Source organism: Gymnoscopelus braueri (genome assembly GCF_963280865.1).
Source record: "Gymnoscopelus braueri genome assembly, chromosome: 4".
Lineage (NCBI taxonomy): Eukaryota > Metazoa > Chordata > Actinopteri > Myctophiformes > Myctophidae > Gymnoscopelus > Gymnoscopelus braueri.
In genome coordinates, this window is record NC_137605.1 from 39026087 (window position 1) to 39044334 (window position 18248).

At 39.9% G+C, this 18248-nt stretch overlaps 2 protein-coding genes across 4 annotated transcripts in view; both read left to right on the forward strand.

Moving 5' to 3' along the window:
* The window catches only part of ddc (dopa decarboxylase), an 87767-nt gene that overhangs the window by 25531 nt on the left and 43988 nt on the right, over nucleotides 1–18248 (forward strand). The window lies entirely within an intron of this gene.
* LOC308084491 (plasminogen-like) overlaps nucleotides 1–18248 on the forward strand; it is a gene marked incomplete at both ends in the record, with an annotated part of 52140 nt that overhangs the window by 19890 nt on the left and 14002 nt on the right. The window contains 8 exons of the mRNA XM_080427156.1: nucleotides 13020–13152; nucleotides 13285–13391; nucleotides 13807–13921; nucleotides 14279–14418; nucleotides 14596–14716; nucleotides 15151–15269; nucleotides 16195–16357; nucleotides 16489–16613. Of these exons, the coding sequence (XP_080283282.1) occupies nucleotides 13020–13152; nucleotides 13285–13391; nucleotides 13807–13921; nucleotides 14279–14418; nucleotides 14596–14716; nucleotides 15151–15269; nucleotides 16195–16357; nucleotides 16489–16613 (1023 nt within the window). The remainder of the gene's footprint in view (nucleotides 1–13019; nucleotides 13153–13284; nucleotides 13392–13806; nucleotides 13922–14278; nucleotides 14419–14595; nucleotides 14717–15150; nucleotides 15270–16194; nucleotides 16358–16488; nucleotides 16614–18248) is intronic.

Genomic DNA, 18248 nt, shown 5'->3' on the forward strand with positions numbered 1-18248 from the left:
ACTGAATCCATTCTCTTTGGGACCAAACATTCCCTCAGACAGATGGATGTAAATTATTTCAAGGTCAAAGTCGATGACACAATTATCTCTAGCAAAGAAGAGATTACCTATTTGGGTTGTGTCCTTGACAAATACCTGACAGGTGAAAGCATGGCTACAAAGGTGGTCAAAAGAGTAAACCAGAGAACCAAATTTATGGGCAGAGTTTCCTCTTTTGTCAACCCTCAGGCCCTCAGGACCCTCTCTGGGGCCCTGATTCAACCACTTTTTGACTATGCTTGCACCTCCTGGTACTCCAACACCTCAGTGTCACTGAAGACTAAGCTTCAAACCTCCCAAAACAAACTGATTCGGCTACTCCTCGGATTGGGGCCCATGACCCACCTTTCTCCCACCCATTTTGCCAGCCTAGGCTGGCTCAGGGTGGAAGACAGGGTTAAACAACTAAAAATGGGACTGCCCTTCAAAATTGTAAATGCAAATTTGCCCGATATGCCCTCTATTCCCGCATATCTGAGTAAATACCTCCAAAAGGTTGGCGACACCCACAGTCACAATACCAGAGGGAACGTTAACAACAATTTGGTACCACCCACCCATAAAACAAATATGGGCAAATTCTCCTTCAACAGCACTGCCACCCAGGATTGGAATAGTCTAACTCTAGTCTAACATCCCTCAAAAAATGCAGTTCGCTGGGCTCATTTAAAAGAGCCTTAAAAAATCACCTTTCAGGAGGCCAAAAGAGGAGGTAGTACCATTTTCCCGTTAGACAGCAGACCCTCCCCCCGCCCTGTTCTTGTACATATTTTTTCCCCTTTTTTTATTTTGTTGTTGTACGTAGTGTTATTTTTTTGCTGTTTTTTTGTAATGATATTTGAACCGTGGTGCCACTATATATGCCTATGAATTGAATACCAAGGCCCTCATTGGAAACAAGTCCGCAAGGACTTTTATGAACGGACCTGTTAGACAAAGTATTTTAAATGTAACTGTGCTGTTTTACATTTTTTTTGCCTAATAAAATATTCAATCAATCAATCAATCTGTAGTTTTACACTCTAATTGTTCACCGCCGATCACCGGGCATGTAACCTGTATTTAACCAGGGGAGGCACATTGTGTCTCTCATTTGCAAGTCAGATGTGCATTTGTGTGGATGATTTAATGAGAGCACAAATATTTAATAATTTAAATGAGTGAGCCCGGAAACATTATCTTTTTTCTTAGCAGCTTAATGCTAATTATCAATCAGTTACTTTCTTGTTTGTTGTGAGATAGAAATGTATTGTCGTAATATTAGTTTCATTTTCATTTGCTAAGAACAGGCTACATTAATGGTTCTCAAAGTGGGGCCCAGGGACCCTCAGGCCAGGGTCCCTTGGGGGGGTTCCAAATGGACCCTTGCGGGTCTGTAACGCTGAGAGTGTACCAGTGAACCAGTATGCATCCATTTGGTTTCATTCTCTCAGAGTTATCAGGGATCCTTGAAATGTAAATTTTTTTGAAACATTGGCTACATTATAACCACTCCAAAAAGAGAAGAAGAAAAAAAAGAAAACTGTCCCCAGTACAGTACGTTTTGACAATGGACATACTGTAGATCAGTGGTTCCCAAACAGTGGGTCGGGACTCATTTGTGGGTCGCGGGTCCATTTTTATGGGTCGTGAGTAAATATTCCCTTTATTTTTTTCATTTCCTACATTTAAAAACAATGAAAATCTTTTATTTTTTCATGAATATCAAAATAAAATAATTCAAAATAATTTCATAAATAACAATTCTAAGAAATTATATAAATGCGAAAACAAATGTTTAAGAGGTATTGAAAATAGCCGATCTACAAGCTTACGTTCGCGATGCGACGTGTTGTGAGCTAAAAGCTATTTTCACTAGTTTGGGTCACGGGGAGACAGGCACACGTCAACCTTAGTTCACTGGAAATTTCAAATTTAAAACACATATAACATTCACACAAACATTTGACATTAAGGGCATTATATTGTGTTAAAGGAAATGTAATATACTGAATGCTGGATAAAAATCTCTCTCTCTCTCTCTCTCTCTCTCTCTCTCTCAATATCTCACTCCCTCTTTCAATCTTTTCAATAAACAACTTTATCATATGGTGTGGTTTTTTCATCTGCCAAAGAAGCCAACACCAATTATTGAACCTTGGGGAAACCATGTTTCCTATTCCTATATTGCAAAGTCACTGTTATTCATTGAAATAAACTTGTATGGTCAGTACTGTTGAAACGAGGATTACATAACTCTATGTTGAAGGTTTTCATGGGGTCTAACTATTTCACATCACTGCATGTCTCTATTAGGGCCTGTGTAGGGGTATTGCATAGGTAGTGTTACACCCGAGCTCAACCACAACAAAACATGAGAATGCAATTAAGGTGCTAGCCATGGTTCACATGACGCTACCTTCATTTTACATTTACAACCAGTACATCTACATAAACGTTCAGATTTCAAATATAAAGTGCTGCCCCCCCCCCCCCCACGTTTAGCTGTAAATGTAACATTTTCAGGAACAAGTGGCCCCATGTTATGACAGTCATGTTTCAGGGCTATGAAGGTGCATTCCTTTACAGTTGATTTTGGAAAACTACAACACTGATCAGTGTCAGACTTGAAAACTGTATAGTTTTTCCTCTCTGCCAATGACAACTATGTTATTTTGTAATCTCAGTTGACTTTGGAAAACATCCAGTTTTTTCAAACAAGTAACATAACAAAACAAGCTTATATATGTAGCCTACATGCCCACACGCAGGCACGTATTCACCACAATGCATCTGATTTGGACCTTGTGTGTCACATGGAGCCTCATCTATGCAGGTATGTCCACTCACACTCAGAGGCATCAGCCTAACATTTGACTTGACAGTTTTATTTATTTGTTTGTTAAATTTAAAATATTTACTTGAGACTAAGTTGGACAAAATGTATAACAACTTATGCTATGAGTAAGTATGACATTTTTACCACTTAAACAATATATACTTGTATACTTGTTGTAAGTTAATAACCAAAATATCCGATCTAAATGCTTGTGAGCTTGTAGATCTATTTTTGCTAAATCTATTTTCTCAGAACCTAAATTAGGTTCATGTGGTTAACAATTACACTAAGGAGTTCATGTTTTTTATGTCATGTACATATAATGAATCTGTTTATATTTTCCTTAATTCAGCTGAAGCTGTTACAACAGACCTTCAGTGTTTCACTTGCGTCGAAGAGGTAGATATTCAGTGCACCAAGGTAGAGCTGCGAAACTGCACTGGCGAGGATCAAGTCTGCCTATCATCTACTCTAGAGTGTAATATTCAACTTTCTTTATTTCTGCTACTTTACATAACTGTATGTATGGGCGGCCATAGCTGAGTGGTTAGTGAGCCCACCTAGGGAGCCAGAAGCCCTGGGGCCTGTTCCTCGAAAGGTGAATTAAATAAGCCTGGCCTTAAGCCAAACCCAGGCTTGACAAAGTCGGGTCCGAAAAGCCTCGTTTATTCCGTTCCTCGAACGCCAAGCCAGGCTGAAAAGGAGCGACTTTGTCGAGCTAGGCTATGTCAAGCCAGGCTGTGTCCAGCCAGGATAATGAAGCCAGGCTGAATGGGCAGCGATTCGCCGGCGACGTATTTCTATAAAAGACCATGAACTCGAGCGCAGATTCCTTGAACTTGACCAATCAATTCAATTCAATTCAATTCAAAGGGCTTTATTGGCATGAGGTATTCTGCCACTGCGTATTCTCTGTTTAGGGCCAGATAGCATTCTAGTTTACTCTGCTTTTGTGTTGCTTCTTTCCAGTGTGTCAGGTAGTTTTCCTTTTGCTGTTTTATAATTTGGTTTAGTCCAATGGGTTTTCTATCACGTGGCTATGTTTGTGTTTGTGCCCGGAGTTCCAGGGCCAGCTGGCTGAGGGTGCATCTCTCTAGAGTTTCGCTGTGTGTGAGTGCCTTGTTATGGAGTGCATCTAGGTCGCTTTCTTTTAGGTGGTTGTTGAACTTAAGTGCTCCCCTTTTTATTTTGATTATGAGTGGGTATCGTCCTAATTCTGCCCTGCATGCATTATTTGGTGTTTTTCGCTGGGTACGGAGAATGGATTTGCAGAATTCTGTGTGTAGGGTCTCGGTTTGGTGTTTATCCCATTTTTCAAGGTCATGGTTTGCTAATGGTCCCCAGATCTCACAACCATAGAGGGAAATTGGTTCTATCACAGAGTCCAGTATTTTAAGCCAGGTTTTAATTGGGATGTCTATTTTGATGTTTCTTTTGATAGCATAGAATGCCCTTCTTGCCTTGTCTCTCAGGTCCTTTACAGCTTGGTTGTAGTTCCCTGTGCTGCTGATGTTTAGGCCAAGGTAGGTATAGTTTTTTGTTTGTTCTAGTGGGATTGTATTTAGGAAAAATTGATGGTTTTGGCGGCTGGATCTTTTTTGAAATATCATGATTTTAGTCTTAGTTAGGTTCACTGTCAGGGCCCATGTCTGGGAGAATTTGTGTAGGAGATCAAGTTGCTGCTGTAGTCCTTCCTTGGTTGCAGACAGCAGCAGCAGGTCATCTGCAAAAAGTAAGCATTTGATTTCTGTGTTTGCCAAGAGGGATGTCTGGAGCTGTGGACTGTTCTAACGTTTTTGCTAATTCGTTTATACAGTATATATGTTGAAGAGTGTTGGACTCAGGCTGCATCCCTGTCTAACTCCTCGGCTTTGGGGGAAAAAGTCTGTGTGCTTTTCGCCTATTTTAACTGCGCATTTGTTGTTAGTGTACATTGATTTTATGATGTCATAGGTTTTCCCCCCGATGCCACTCTCTAACAGTTTGTACATCAGACCCTCATGCCAAATTGAATCGAATGCTTTTTTGAAGTCGACAAAGCAGGAGAATAATTGGCTTTTGTTTTTGTTTAATTGGTTGTCAATTAGGGTGTTTAGAGTGTAAATGTGGTCTGTTGTGCGATATTTTGGTAGAAAGACAATTTGTGATTTGCTTAGGACATTGCTTTCTGTGAGGAAGTTTAGAATTCTGTGGTTGAGGATCATGCAGAGGATCTTTCCGAGGTTGCTGTTTACACAGATCCCGCGGTAGTTATTTGGGTCATATTTGTCTCCACTTTTGTGGAGTGGCGTTATCAGCCCTTGATTCCATGTGCTGAGGAAGATCCCAGAGCTGAGCACGATATTTAGGAGTTTTAGTATGGCCATTTGGAATTTGAGGTCAGTGAATTTTATCATTTCATTTAGAATACCGTCTGCCCCACAGGCCTTCTTGGTTTTAAGTGTTTTTATTTTGTCTTGTAGTTCTTTTAGGTTGATTTGGGAATCTAGTGGTTTCTGGTAGTCTTTTACGGCTGACTCTAGGTTTTGTAGTTTATCTTTTATTTGTTTTTGCTCTTTGTTCTTCTCGATTGGGCCAAAGAGGCTAGAAAAATGGTTCACCCATATATCTCCATTTTGGATGGGTAGTTCGTCCTGTTTTAGCTTATTAAGTCTGTTCCAGTTTTCCCAGAAGTTGTTTGTCTGTATGGAATCCTCGATATCTTGCAGTTGGTTTCTAACATGTTGATCTATTTTTTCTCTTACTGTTTTCTTGTATTGTTTCAGTGTTTCCCCATATTGGAGACGTGTGTTGTGGTTGTTGTCTGGGTCTCTGTGTTTTTGGTTTGATAGTTTCCTTAATTTTTTCCTGAGATTGCTGCAGTCATTATCGTACCATTTGTCATTCTCAACATTTTTTCTGGCGTTCCTGTTTGATACTTTTAGGTTTGCTAGTGAGGCTGTTAGTTCAAATATATGATTGAGGCCTTCTACTGCCCTGTTTACACTTTCACTGTTTTCTTCAAAGGTTTTTTCTAGGAACTGATCCAGTTGTGATTGGACTTGTTTTTGCCTAACAGCATTTTGGAAAGCTTCTGTGCTATGTTCATTCCATTTGTAATGTTTTCTTATATTATGTAGTTTGTTTGGCGTTTGCTCTTTGTGTCTGTGTGTTGATCTGTTTAGATAGGCTGTGGTTCTGTTGTGGTCTGACAGGGGTGTTTGCGGGCTGACTGTGAAAGCTCTGAGCGATGCCAGGTTTATGTCCGTGATAAAGTAATCTACCGTGCTGTTTCCCAGGGATGAGCTGTATGTATATCTACCGAAGGAGTCCCCTCGGAGTCTACCGTTAACGATGTACAGACCCAGTGAGCGACAGAGCTGTAGCAGTTGTGACCCATGTTTGTTTGTTGTTTTGTCGTGATTGTATCTCGGGGGACATGTTGGGGAGCTGATGTTTCCCCCTCCTGGTAAGTGTTTGTTTCCCTGTGTGTTGAGGGTGTCAGGCCCTTGTCCTGTTCTGGCATTTAGGTCTCCACAAATTACAATGTGACCGTGTGCCTGGAAACGGCTGATATCCTCTTCTAGTGTGGGGAAAAAGTCCTCTGTAAAGTAAGGGGATTCAATTGGGGGGATGTAGGTGGCACACAGGTAGAATTTTTTTTCGGTTGTGGTAAGTTCCTTGTTTAATTCTAGCCAGATGGAAGAAGTTCCAGTTTTACTAGCTTAATGGCAGCGGGGAACAAAACTCGAGCAGCGTTTTTCTCTGTGGCCGAACAGCAGCAGCTCATGCAAGCATATGAGGAAGTGAAACATGTTATCAACAGAAAAGGAAACGCGACCGCAATAAATAGATCCAGGGAGAAAGCGTGGCAAAGTATTGCAAGCACACACAGAGTGTGTGTGTGTGTGTGTGTGTGTGTGTGTGTGTGTGTGTGTGTGTGTGTGTGTTTGCGACGGACGGGCAACAGGACGTACGGACGGGACGGGACAGGGCGGGACGGGACGGGGCGGGACGGGAGGGGGGGGGGACGGGGGGGTTGACCGCGACGGGATGAGCGGGGGACGAGACACACAATAACCCCACATTTGCAAGACCACTTTGGTAGAAATTTGGGTTGTGTAGTTACCTTGCCATCATGATGTAACTCCAAAGGTGGACAAGAAATAAAATATATATATATATATATATATATATATATATATATATATATATATATATATATATATATATATATATATATATATATATATATATATATATATATATATATATATATATATATATATATATATAATTATATAATTACATTGATTATATCTTATTGTATTGATTTCATTTTATTTGAATGCAGGGTCATTCAAATGAGTCCATATACAAACACATGTGTTGAATTAACTGTGGAAAAACTTGAAGAACAAAGACACTGGATTAAGTAAGCTTGGCTGTTAGCCTGCTCCTGACCAGGCTAACTTCACAGCTAAATTGCCATGGTAACTAAGGTGGGCTTGCTTCAATTCTCTTTTGTGGAATCGGATAAGGCTAAACTTAGCCAGGGTGAACTGGCTAAACTAATCTTCAAGATAATTCAGCTTTTGTGGAACCGATTCAGCTCTAATCCTGGCTAAATTAAGCCAGGATAGGTGGTAAAAACAGGCTTTAGCTCTAATTCACCTTTTGAGGAACAGGCCCCAGGTTGCCCCAGGTACGATTCCAGGCCACGCCAGCATATGTGTCGATGAAATGAAATTTGTCCCTGAGCAAGACTCTTAACCCCTAATTGCTCACAGGCCCTCATTGGAAACAAGCCCGCAAGGACTTTCATGAACGTCCTGTTAAAAGGAATTATCCTTACTTATTTTCTTCTCAATAAGATTTCTGTATAATAAAATTATGACGTTTTTCTTCATGATCATTATATTGTGGCTTTATTTTTTTGTAGCAACGGTCGGTCCCAGGATTGTCCGCAGACAGTGTATGTCCATTGACAGGTGTGGAAACAATAAGATCAACGAAGATTTTCCAACTCTACACACAAACTTTGGGCCAGGAAATGGCAATTTAGCAGGAATCTGTTGCAACACATCAGGCTGTAACGACAAGGCCTTTCCCGGTATGTAAAATATTTACAACACAATGTGTATTACATCATTCTAATTGGTTTAGTCTAAAAGCTGTTGTTTTGTATAATTCTCATATCTTCATACCAATGTTTTCATTTGTGATCAGAGTTAGTTGTAAATACTAAAACTAGGTCTATGGGTACTAGATTCCACTTTAAATGTATTCATATTCATCTAGCTTTTAATCATTCCATTTTGTTTGATCAAATTGGGATTTAATTTAAATCGTGTGACACAGTTTAGGTTAATTTTAAACTTAGGATTTAGTCAATTTCTGACTACACATAATTTTCTACACAAATCTAATGTTAATTTAGTAGGATACATTATTTCGATCTTAAAATAGGTTTTATGCTCTTGAAAAAACGGTTCACTAATTATTCTACACCTCAAAAACGCAGTCATTTTGTAAGTTAAACCACACCAACTGTCAGGTAATCCCTGATCTAAACTTGGAATGAATAGTATTGATGAAAATGTATCATTTTAAAGTGAAGCTGGGACACATTTTAAATTTGCAACACTATTAAATGCTTAACTATATGGTTTCATTTACTGCTTCATTTCAGTTCCTGAGGTTGTCCAGACGATTACACCAAACGGGTTGAGGTGCTTCACCTGCACAAGCCCTTTTGACACAGTATGTCACAGAATAAACCTATGCCGTGGAAGGAGGACCCGATGTGTAAATGCAACTTGTGAGTCCTAATATTGAGACTTTTTATACCAGATATATGAGCATGAGAATTTGTATATGCATACGTTACTAAGTGCAGCCAAGCAAAATGCATTCAAATGTATATTGGAATATGATATCCTAGAAATATACTTCTGTTCAGTTTATGATGTATAGAAACAGCTAGCCATGGTGCACAATAAAATACGATTAAAGAACACACAGGACTCTAATAACATCTGCATTATGGAATCATTAAATATAATAATGATGGAGATATCAAAAACAATGTACAAGACTTTGAGGAAGTAAGCAGTGGTGGAAAGTAATCATTTACTCGAGTAACTGTACAATTTTGAGGTACTTTTACTTTACTTGAGCATATCCATTTCTCAATACTTCTACTCCACTACATCTCTGAATACATTAACCATTAAGCCCTATACTTCAGCTATTCGAAAATAGCCGATCTACAAGCTCACAAGTAGATCTGCTATTTTTGAACACGTTTGATAAGTATTTTACAAATGGAAGTAATTCCACTTTGCACTCTTAGTATAATATGGTGCCAACACTTTTGCACTTTTACTCAAAATCTTTAATACAGGCCTTTTACTTGTAACGGAGTATTTCTACTTTGTTCTATTGCTACTTTTACTTATGTTAAAAATCTGAGTACTTCTTCCACCACTGGTGACAAATCATTTATTATTGAAAAAGAGAATGCGAGTTGTTGTGCATCATCATAGAAGTCTGAAAACAGTTTAAAGACAGTGCCAATGTCAAACAATCTTTTTTGTGTGTAATCTGTAGTGATTGTCCCGGACGGAAGACTACAAAGGGCTCATGGCTGTGCTTCTCCATCCTGGTGTGAGGGTAGAAATCTCCACCTGACATTCTTTAGTCCCCTGATTACATTGTCTACCTTCATTGATGGACCAAGGTGCTGTACTACAGATTTCTGCAATGGCAATATTTCTGTCCTGAACATGCAGGACCAACTGGAGGAGCGAGTGACTGACTCTGCCAGCATACCTCACCTGAGCATACCTCACCTGAGTATTTTACATCTGATGCTTTGGCTCTGTAGTTTTATAGTTTTATAGCTTAATAGTTCACAGAATCAGAATCAGCTTTATTGTCACATCACAGGTTTACAGAAGTAAAAAAGTGGGTGAAATTAGTTTTCGTGCATAGTTCCAATCGTAATGTTATTTCCATAGAAAAAAATGGGAAGGCATGTATGTAACCTTTACTTATCCATTGAGGTTCAAGACCTTATTTCGCAAGTGAGACCTTGCCAAGATGTGCACTTGTGTGGATGATTTAATGAGAGCACAAACATATATAATATAATATATACCGTATAACATTTCACATATTCTTTTCATAGCAACTTAATCCATTTTGTTATCTGTAATGTTAATTATCATCAGTTACTTTCTTGTTTGTTGAGATATAGAAATATATTGTTGTAATCTCGATTTCATTTGCTAAGATTAGGCTACACTAATGTTTCTCAAAGTAGGGTCCAGGGAGCCTCAGGGTTTCTTGAGGGGGTTCCAAATTGTTACAATTGTACACTTTGTATACTCTCAAAGGTTATGGGGGTTCTTGAAATTAAAAGGTTTGAGAAACACTGGGCTACATTGTAACCACAAAAAAAATAAAGAAAAAAAACACATGTACTGTTCATTGTATGTTTTAGGGCTCATCTGTGGATTAACCTTTATTAGGAAGGATTATGTCACTCCAATATGATGGCTTATTTTCCTTTTTCAAATGCAAATAACATTTCTGTGTACAGAGCCAGAAGGTGACACATGGTGGCTGAATGGCTTCAAGAGAAACATCTGCAGAATAAAATGCTACACCAAAATTGTATATCGGCTTGCCTATATTCACTATTTTTGTATGCCGCCATAGTACAATGAAGTACAATACAGTCAGGGTTAAGTGGTTAATCAGATAAATCGATTGCGTAGATCATGGAGACTATGTTTTGCACCCTGTCCGTCCGTCCGTGCGCGCGTGCGTGTGTCAGTCCGTCTGTGAGCAGCTAATCTCCGGCACCGTTGGGCATGATAGAACAGCAGGATAGAACAGCAGGTAGACTGGTTGTCTGGTCACCGGAAGTTCTCTGCTCCTCCTGGCTTGAAGTGTCCTTGAGCAAGACACTCGAATCATTAATTGCCCCTGATGAGCAGGTAACGTAGGTTGACTTACTTGGTTACATTTGCTGATGGGTAAATGTAACACACATTGTAAGGCACTACTAAAGGCATCATGGAAGGAAATGCAGAACATTAAGGTATACAAATAACTTAATCTATTTGCTTACAAATTACCTCCACTAATTTGCCCCTTGGAACAATACAGCACCTATACAGCTGAAACAATTCAGTCACCCAGTAGCTGTCATGAATTATGATCTTTATCTGCTTGACCCAGTAGCCTACACACATGTGGTGAATCACTCATCTATACCATACATGGGCAACTGGCGGCCCTCACCTTCACTTAATTAATGCATTCGAATGCATAACGAGAATGGTTCCTTGCTTCACATGGTGTTTTAATACATACTGTAAAATACTACAATTTAGCTGTTCTAAATATCAAGTCATTAGTCTCATAAAAGACACTGCTATGTGAATCTGTGTGGACTGGATATTGAATTGGTACAACGATAACAGAACACAAAAGGCCACATGATATTGAAAGGGTCAAAGCTCATGTCCGTAATCCATTGTGTTGTGGGTACGAATGGAAGACACCAGCAGTATACAAATACATATTGTCATTATGATGAAAGGATCTGAAAAGCATAGTGCTAGTGTATGTATCAGATAAGTTCAGATCAAAGATATTCAATGAGACATGGAAATGCTGTACTTTGATGTACTGAGACTCACCCCACTGTGTACTAAATCCACCCACAGGCAAACAGTTTTTGACCTAAACTGTCCTTGTCAAGCTAATGATTGACCAATGATTGAGATGTTTTTGTCTTACTGCCTTGGGTGAAAGGACCCCAATAAGGTACAGTGAGTTAGTCGGTTATGCACTTTTAGTGAGAGTTCTCACCATGGATCTGTACAAAAAAACTTTCCTCGTGGCAACGGTCATCTGTACAGGTAAGATATACTGTACTGGGAAAAAGCAATGGCATCTGAATTATTTGAGCTTTTTTCAGAAAACACATTTGATTAATTCTGAGGGTGATTTACCAGGTTACACATGGCAGAGGCTTAGAGTGTGTCCATTGTATAGGAGCCATTTATCACAATTATTCAAATGTGTAAGTGAAACTAAATACGGAACAGCAGTGGTAGGCCTTCTTGGCAGAAGTTACTGAGGGGTTTTATGTAAGCATTGGTCTTATTTCCATCTAGTTCACTCAATTTAAAATGTTAAATGTAAATTGATATTTGCAGTCTTCTCCTAAAATGTATGTATATTTGTTATAAAGGTAACTGTTCTCATACAGTAACTTCAAAAGGCTAAGGTTATGCAGTAGCAAATGATATTTTGATTAATATTAACTCTACTCTCTGTCTCTCTATCATCCATTTTACCAGTGAGGTAAATTGTGTAACACCACTACTATTCTTTTCATTTCTGTCTTCTTTAAATCAACATCAGTAGCCTAATATGTAATGGTATATTTCCAGTAAAACAATTATTTCAGGTACATTTTGTTTTAATTAATATTAATCTGCTATTGAAATAGGCCCTTGGTTAAATTTTGATCATTTGTTGATGATTAAGTAATCTAAAGTTGTTTTGCTATTTTTCGTATTACACCATGCTTTATTTGCGAGAGAACTGTCAGGGTTACCAACTTATGACTTAATTTACGGTTCCTATAATTTTTCCTGACATTTCTTCCTGAATCGCCACTATTGTGTATAATTGTCCTCCAACTTAACTAACATTAAACCACCTCAGTGTTTTTCAACAATGTCTTGTAGTTTTGTATGTCCACAAATGACTCATCTGTCAATAGCCTGGTCAGTGTTGCAACCATCAAAACAGGATTTTTTTCACAGGATAAGTAAACTACAGCACCCTTTATTCTCTCACTGGTACTGTATATGAATATAGCAGACGCTCAAAACATCACCTTGGTGATAATCCATTAAAGTTATTGTGGGAGCATGATCCAGTGTGCAGACTCTATATGTCTCTATTTTAATGTATTATTCTAAATCTAAATTCGTAAATTGTTATATGAATATTTCATCACCATAACACACTCTTATCTGAATCATTTCACAGACAGATCATCCAAACTGCAACTATCACTGATCACTGTCACTCTTTCTTTATTGATAGATAAAACAGATAAACAGTTATATGTTTTTCTTTTCTGTTCTTCCAGTCGGTGGTAATGTGGACGATTATGCCAAGACAGATGGGGCATGGATCCTCTCATTGCATAAGAGGGAATACTCGGTGAACACTGTAGCAGAGTGTGCTGTCAAGTGTAATGATGAAACAGCCTTCACGTGCAAGTAGGATTTCATTGTAAAGTTGCATGTAAAGTTCACATTTTATGCTTAAACAGGCTGGCAGACAACGGTTCATGAAAGGTTCAAACTGACAGCAGCTGCTGTCTCCATAACAATTACTGTTGTATTTTTCAGGTCATTCATGTACATAGAGAAAGAACAGGAATGTTGGACAGCAGAAGCTAACTCCAAAGTAGAGACTGTTATACGCAAGAGCAGCACAGCTCTGTATGAAAAAAAAGGTAGGTTCCTCTTCTCTGTCTGTCTGTCTGTCTGTCTGTCTGTCTGTCTGTCTGTCTGTCTGTCTGTCTGTCTGTCTGTCTGTCTGTCTGTCTGTCTGTCTGTCTGTCTGTCTGTCTGTCTGTCTGTCTGTCTGTCTGTCTGTCTGTCTATTTATTTATTTATTTATTTATTTATTTATTTATTTATTCGTTTGTTCATTCATTCATTAATTTTATCTATTTATTTGTATTCTTTTTTTCTCTTTTTTTTTTGGGGGGGGGGGGGGGAGTAAAAAGACTGTGAGAAGGGCTACTTTGTTGTCACATGGCTGTGTTGCTAGACAAAAACACAGATTAAAATAAATTACACTTACACTGGCACTGAGGCTGTTATTTCATAGATTTGTTGAACTTATCTTTTATCTATCTTGTCTAGGATTCCTGTTGGAGTGTGTGAATGGAATAGGAACAGATTATAGAGGCACAAAGTCTAGAACGGAATCGGGAAAGACTTGCCAGAGATGGGCTGAGAAATTCCCACACCCACATAGGTTTTCCTCTCATTTCACCTTGTCTCTTTTATTTTGCATTACATTTAATCGCAGCTGGGGCTCGAACGGGGAACCTTTCGATTCCCAAGTAGTAGTATTAATAGTTTATGTACAAACATGACAAGCGCCCGCTCTACCTATTTAGCCATATCATATCATATCATATCATATCATATATCATATATCATATCAACATGACACATTATCACATGACACGTCACATCATTTCTAATCCTTCTACAGTACATCATACAGTATAGTCATACCAAGTCATATCTAATCTAAACTCATATGGAATCATCTCATACTGCATAATATCTCACCTTGTGTTCTGTGTGATGTGCGTGCTGCCTGCAGCATCACCCCTCAGACTCATCCCAGGGCAGACCTGGACTCCAACTTCTGTAGGAACCCAGACTCGGACAGCAAGGGTCCCTGGTGCCACACTACGGACCCCAGCACACGCTGGGAGCCCTGCAACGTAGAAAACTGCAGCCGTAAGATGGATAAGTGACTGAGAATGGATGGATGGATGGATGAAGGGATGAATGGATCGATGGATGCATGAATGGAGGGAAGCAATTAATGGATAGATGAAGGAATTGATCGATGGGTGGATGGATGGATGGATGGATGGTTGGCTGACAAACTCTGTGTTGTTTGCTGTTGGACAGAGGAGTGCATGCACTGCAGTGGAGAGGACTACAGAGGGAAGATCGCCACCACAGAGAATGGCTTCACCTGCCAGCGCTGGGACGCGCAGAAACCACACAACCATGGCTACATCCCCAGCGCGTAATAAATACACCACACACAATTTATCTATGTCAGTGGTTCTCAAATTTGTTTTGTTTTAAGGACCCCCATAAGTCTGGTCAGTAATGTAGAGTTACAGACCAGTAAGGGTCCATTTTGAACTCCCTCAAGGAACCCAGAGGGTCCCTTTGAGAACCACTCATCTATGTTGTCCAGTGGTCTCCATGTCTTGTCACTTGTTTTCAGGAAGCCTTTAAAGCTACAATCCTTAACATGTATGTCCTGCTCAGAATTTGAACCCTGGCAAATACCAACATTTGGTGGGGGAAATATTACACTTTGAGCGTCATGCAATACCTCTTGTCACCTCTTGTTATGGGATAATCACATTTTCTCAAGCTTAATACAGCATAGAACGAAAGCTAATGTCTTTTTTCCATCTCTCCCGCCCCCCCAACCCCCCGCTCCCCCAGTCTTCCAGAGAAGTACCTGGAGGAGAACTACTGCAGGAATCCGGATGGTGACCCCAGACCCTGGTGCTTCACAACCAGCGAGGCCAAACGATGGGACTTTTGCAGCATACCCCGCTGCAGTGAGTCCCCCACCTCCCATTCTGTTGTTGACACACTATTGAAAGTGTGACCGGACCTTTGAGAAATCTGGATCTTGATCTGTGATAATAGAAAATTACACAAATATACTAATCAGTGTCACATAGAGTAGGTACACAGGATTTGTGGCCCTCTCAGCACTGCTAGGAATTAAATGGAGGCAAAATTAAGTGTATTTGTGATTTAATTTTTTTTTGCAATCCCATCAGAACATCTCGCAAAACACACTCTGAGGTCCTTTATATACACTGGTTAAAAATACTTCTTTAAGGCAGCCATATTGACAATAAATAGTAGGTTAACAGTAGGTTCTGTCACCAATCCTCCTATAATTTGACAAACCTCTGTGGTGGGTGGGGCGAGTGGTCGGTGGACGGTGAGACCAATACTGTGTGCCCGGTTCTCCTCAGTGGCTGGAGCAATTGATCTGAATTTGCACACAGGCATTGACCTTTACCATCTGGAACTGCGAAGGCCGTTTTTTGATTTCACCAAATCTCAGCTGTTTATTAGCGTTTTTGTGTCAAACAATGTTGCCATGGTTAGCTGCCCAGCAGTGGGATGGCCCCACGAGCAATGGGATCCATAGACCCACTGTGGCACTGTCTGCCCGCAAGCACACACAGGACGCGCAATAACCCCACGTTTGCAACTACTTTCGCCTGCGCACTTCAACAGGTATGGACTAGTGATACTAATCTTAGAATAGCAGAGCCCAAACTCGGTTTGCCATGAGAGGAATGGAAGCTTGCTTTGTATTATTGGTAACACCTGTTTATTTCATAAAATGGCTTAAAATGGCAATTGCGAAAAAGATCTAATGAGCAGGTTAACAGACAAGGCGAAATACACTGGTCCTCGTCTTTCCCCTCTCATCCATCACCTTGTCCTTCCTGTCCTCAGCAGCGTCAGAGCCACCTACCATCGTCCCAGAGCTGACCTGCGCCACTGGCGAGGGAGGAAACTACAGGGGGACGGTTAACAGGACAATCTCTGGCAAAACCTGCCAGGGCTGGTCGGTCCAGACACCTCACAAACACAACCGCTCGTCCGACAACTACCCATGCAAGTAAGAACACCCAGATAAATACGGTATCTATCTACACTAGTATCTATCCATCTACAGTATCTATCCTTCTGTCTGTCTGTCTGTTTTGTCTACTACCTACAGTACTTACTGTACCTACCTATTTTTGTCAGAGGCCTGGACAACAACAACTGCCGTAACCCAGACAGTAAGAGGATGCCATGGTGCTACACCACTGATTCAGAGACACGCTGGGAATACTGCCAGGTCCCTAGCTGTGATGGTGCCCCCGGACCAGGTAGCTTTAACTACTTAAGTTCATGACAATGATTTTAGTTTTTACTTTTAAGGAATTTCTGCTGAAGACGAATAACAAACCATCATGTCTCTGTGACTTCTCAATGTACTGTTTGCAGAGAAACTGACCAGAGTTTAGCTAGATGTCGATGCTCCCATGCTTCACTACTGCTACTGCTTAATGTTCTGTTATTGGGCATCAGTAGCATTATCCCTGCCTCAAGGACAGAACAGTAATGGCCAATCCACTCATCAAGACCACATACTGGTTGCATTGAAAGAACGTTTCCTGACTGGTTTCACGTACAGTACCAAACACTATTTTAGTCATCAACCACTTAACTGTAAGCTTACTGTAAGCCCTAATAGAAATAGCAGATCTAAAAGCTCACATTCTGAAAATACCTACAGTATCATGACTTTCCCAAAATAGGGAATAGGTTGAAAGTGGTTTACTAACATTATGATATAGAAGAAGACAATGAACATCTTGCCCTTTTCATTGCAATGGCCTCTGCACAAACGTTGACTCCTAGAATGCTATGTTATAACATTACCATTGGCTTTTCTGACACCAGATGTAGCAGAGTAGCCCTGCCTGTAGAACAGTAGCCTAATATCTCCGGTGGTCAGGAAGTGTATCCATGCAGGAGAGCCAGGTTCAATTCAATTTGGATTAATTGAATACGCAGGACCACAATGGATGTTAATGGTGTTGTCCTTTTAGCACCATTGTATATCTCTGCTGTCCAGCGTGAACCTGCTAACTCCAAAACGTTCATTGTTCAGGAAACGAAAAAACAAAATATAAGTTTTTCAGGAAATGAAGAAAACCTTATATTTAAAAAAAAAGCAATACTGCCTCATCAAAGTTGGTATAGTGACGTTATATATTGTCAGATACTTGCATGTGTCATTATATTATCAACACTTTACCCAAATCGCGGGTAAATCAACACTTTACCCAGCGCAAGTGGAGTTAGTAGTTTCAGACGAGCAGAAATCAAGCTGAAATGGAGTTAGGTGTCCAAACAACAATAGCTCCACTTGCTGCTGAGGGCTGAGTGAGAGGTTTCAAAAGGGTACAAATTCCCAAAAGCTAACAATGGATATCCAAGCTCACAATGCATCACAACAACATGTGAATTAATGCCCTGATGCTTCATGACACTTATATAGGCCTACAATAATAAACGGGACTTTAAATATTACAATAACTTCTGCAAAGTAGTAGAACTAGCGTGGCAGAAATGCTATGAACGCCTTTCTTCTTGTCACATTGTCTCTAGTAGAGCGGATAGTAGGAACAATCGTTCACTTTGTGATACAAGCGTGAAAATTGGCATGAACATTCCTTTAGGTCAACTCTTTGACTTTTTTAATCGAGCCACTCAAAAATCCAAGATGGCGGCCATTTTTCAAGATGGCCGATACCTTAGTGGGCAGTTAAGTGATATGATGGTTTATTTGGTGATACAAGCATGAAAATTGGCATGAGCAGTCTCTGTGGGTCACTTGACAATAGGCCACCCACAGCTACTTGAAATTTCAAGATGGCGGCCATTTTTCAAGATGGCCAACACTTTAGTGGAGCATTTAAGTTATATAATGGTTCATTTGGTGATACAAGCATGAA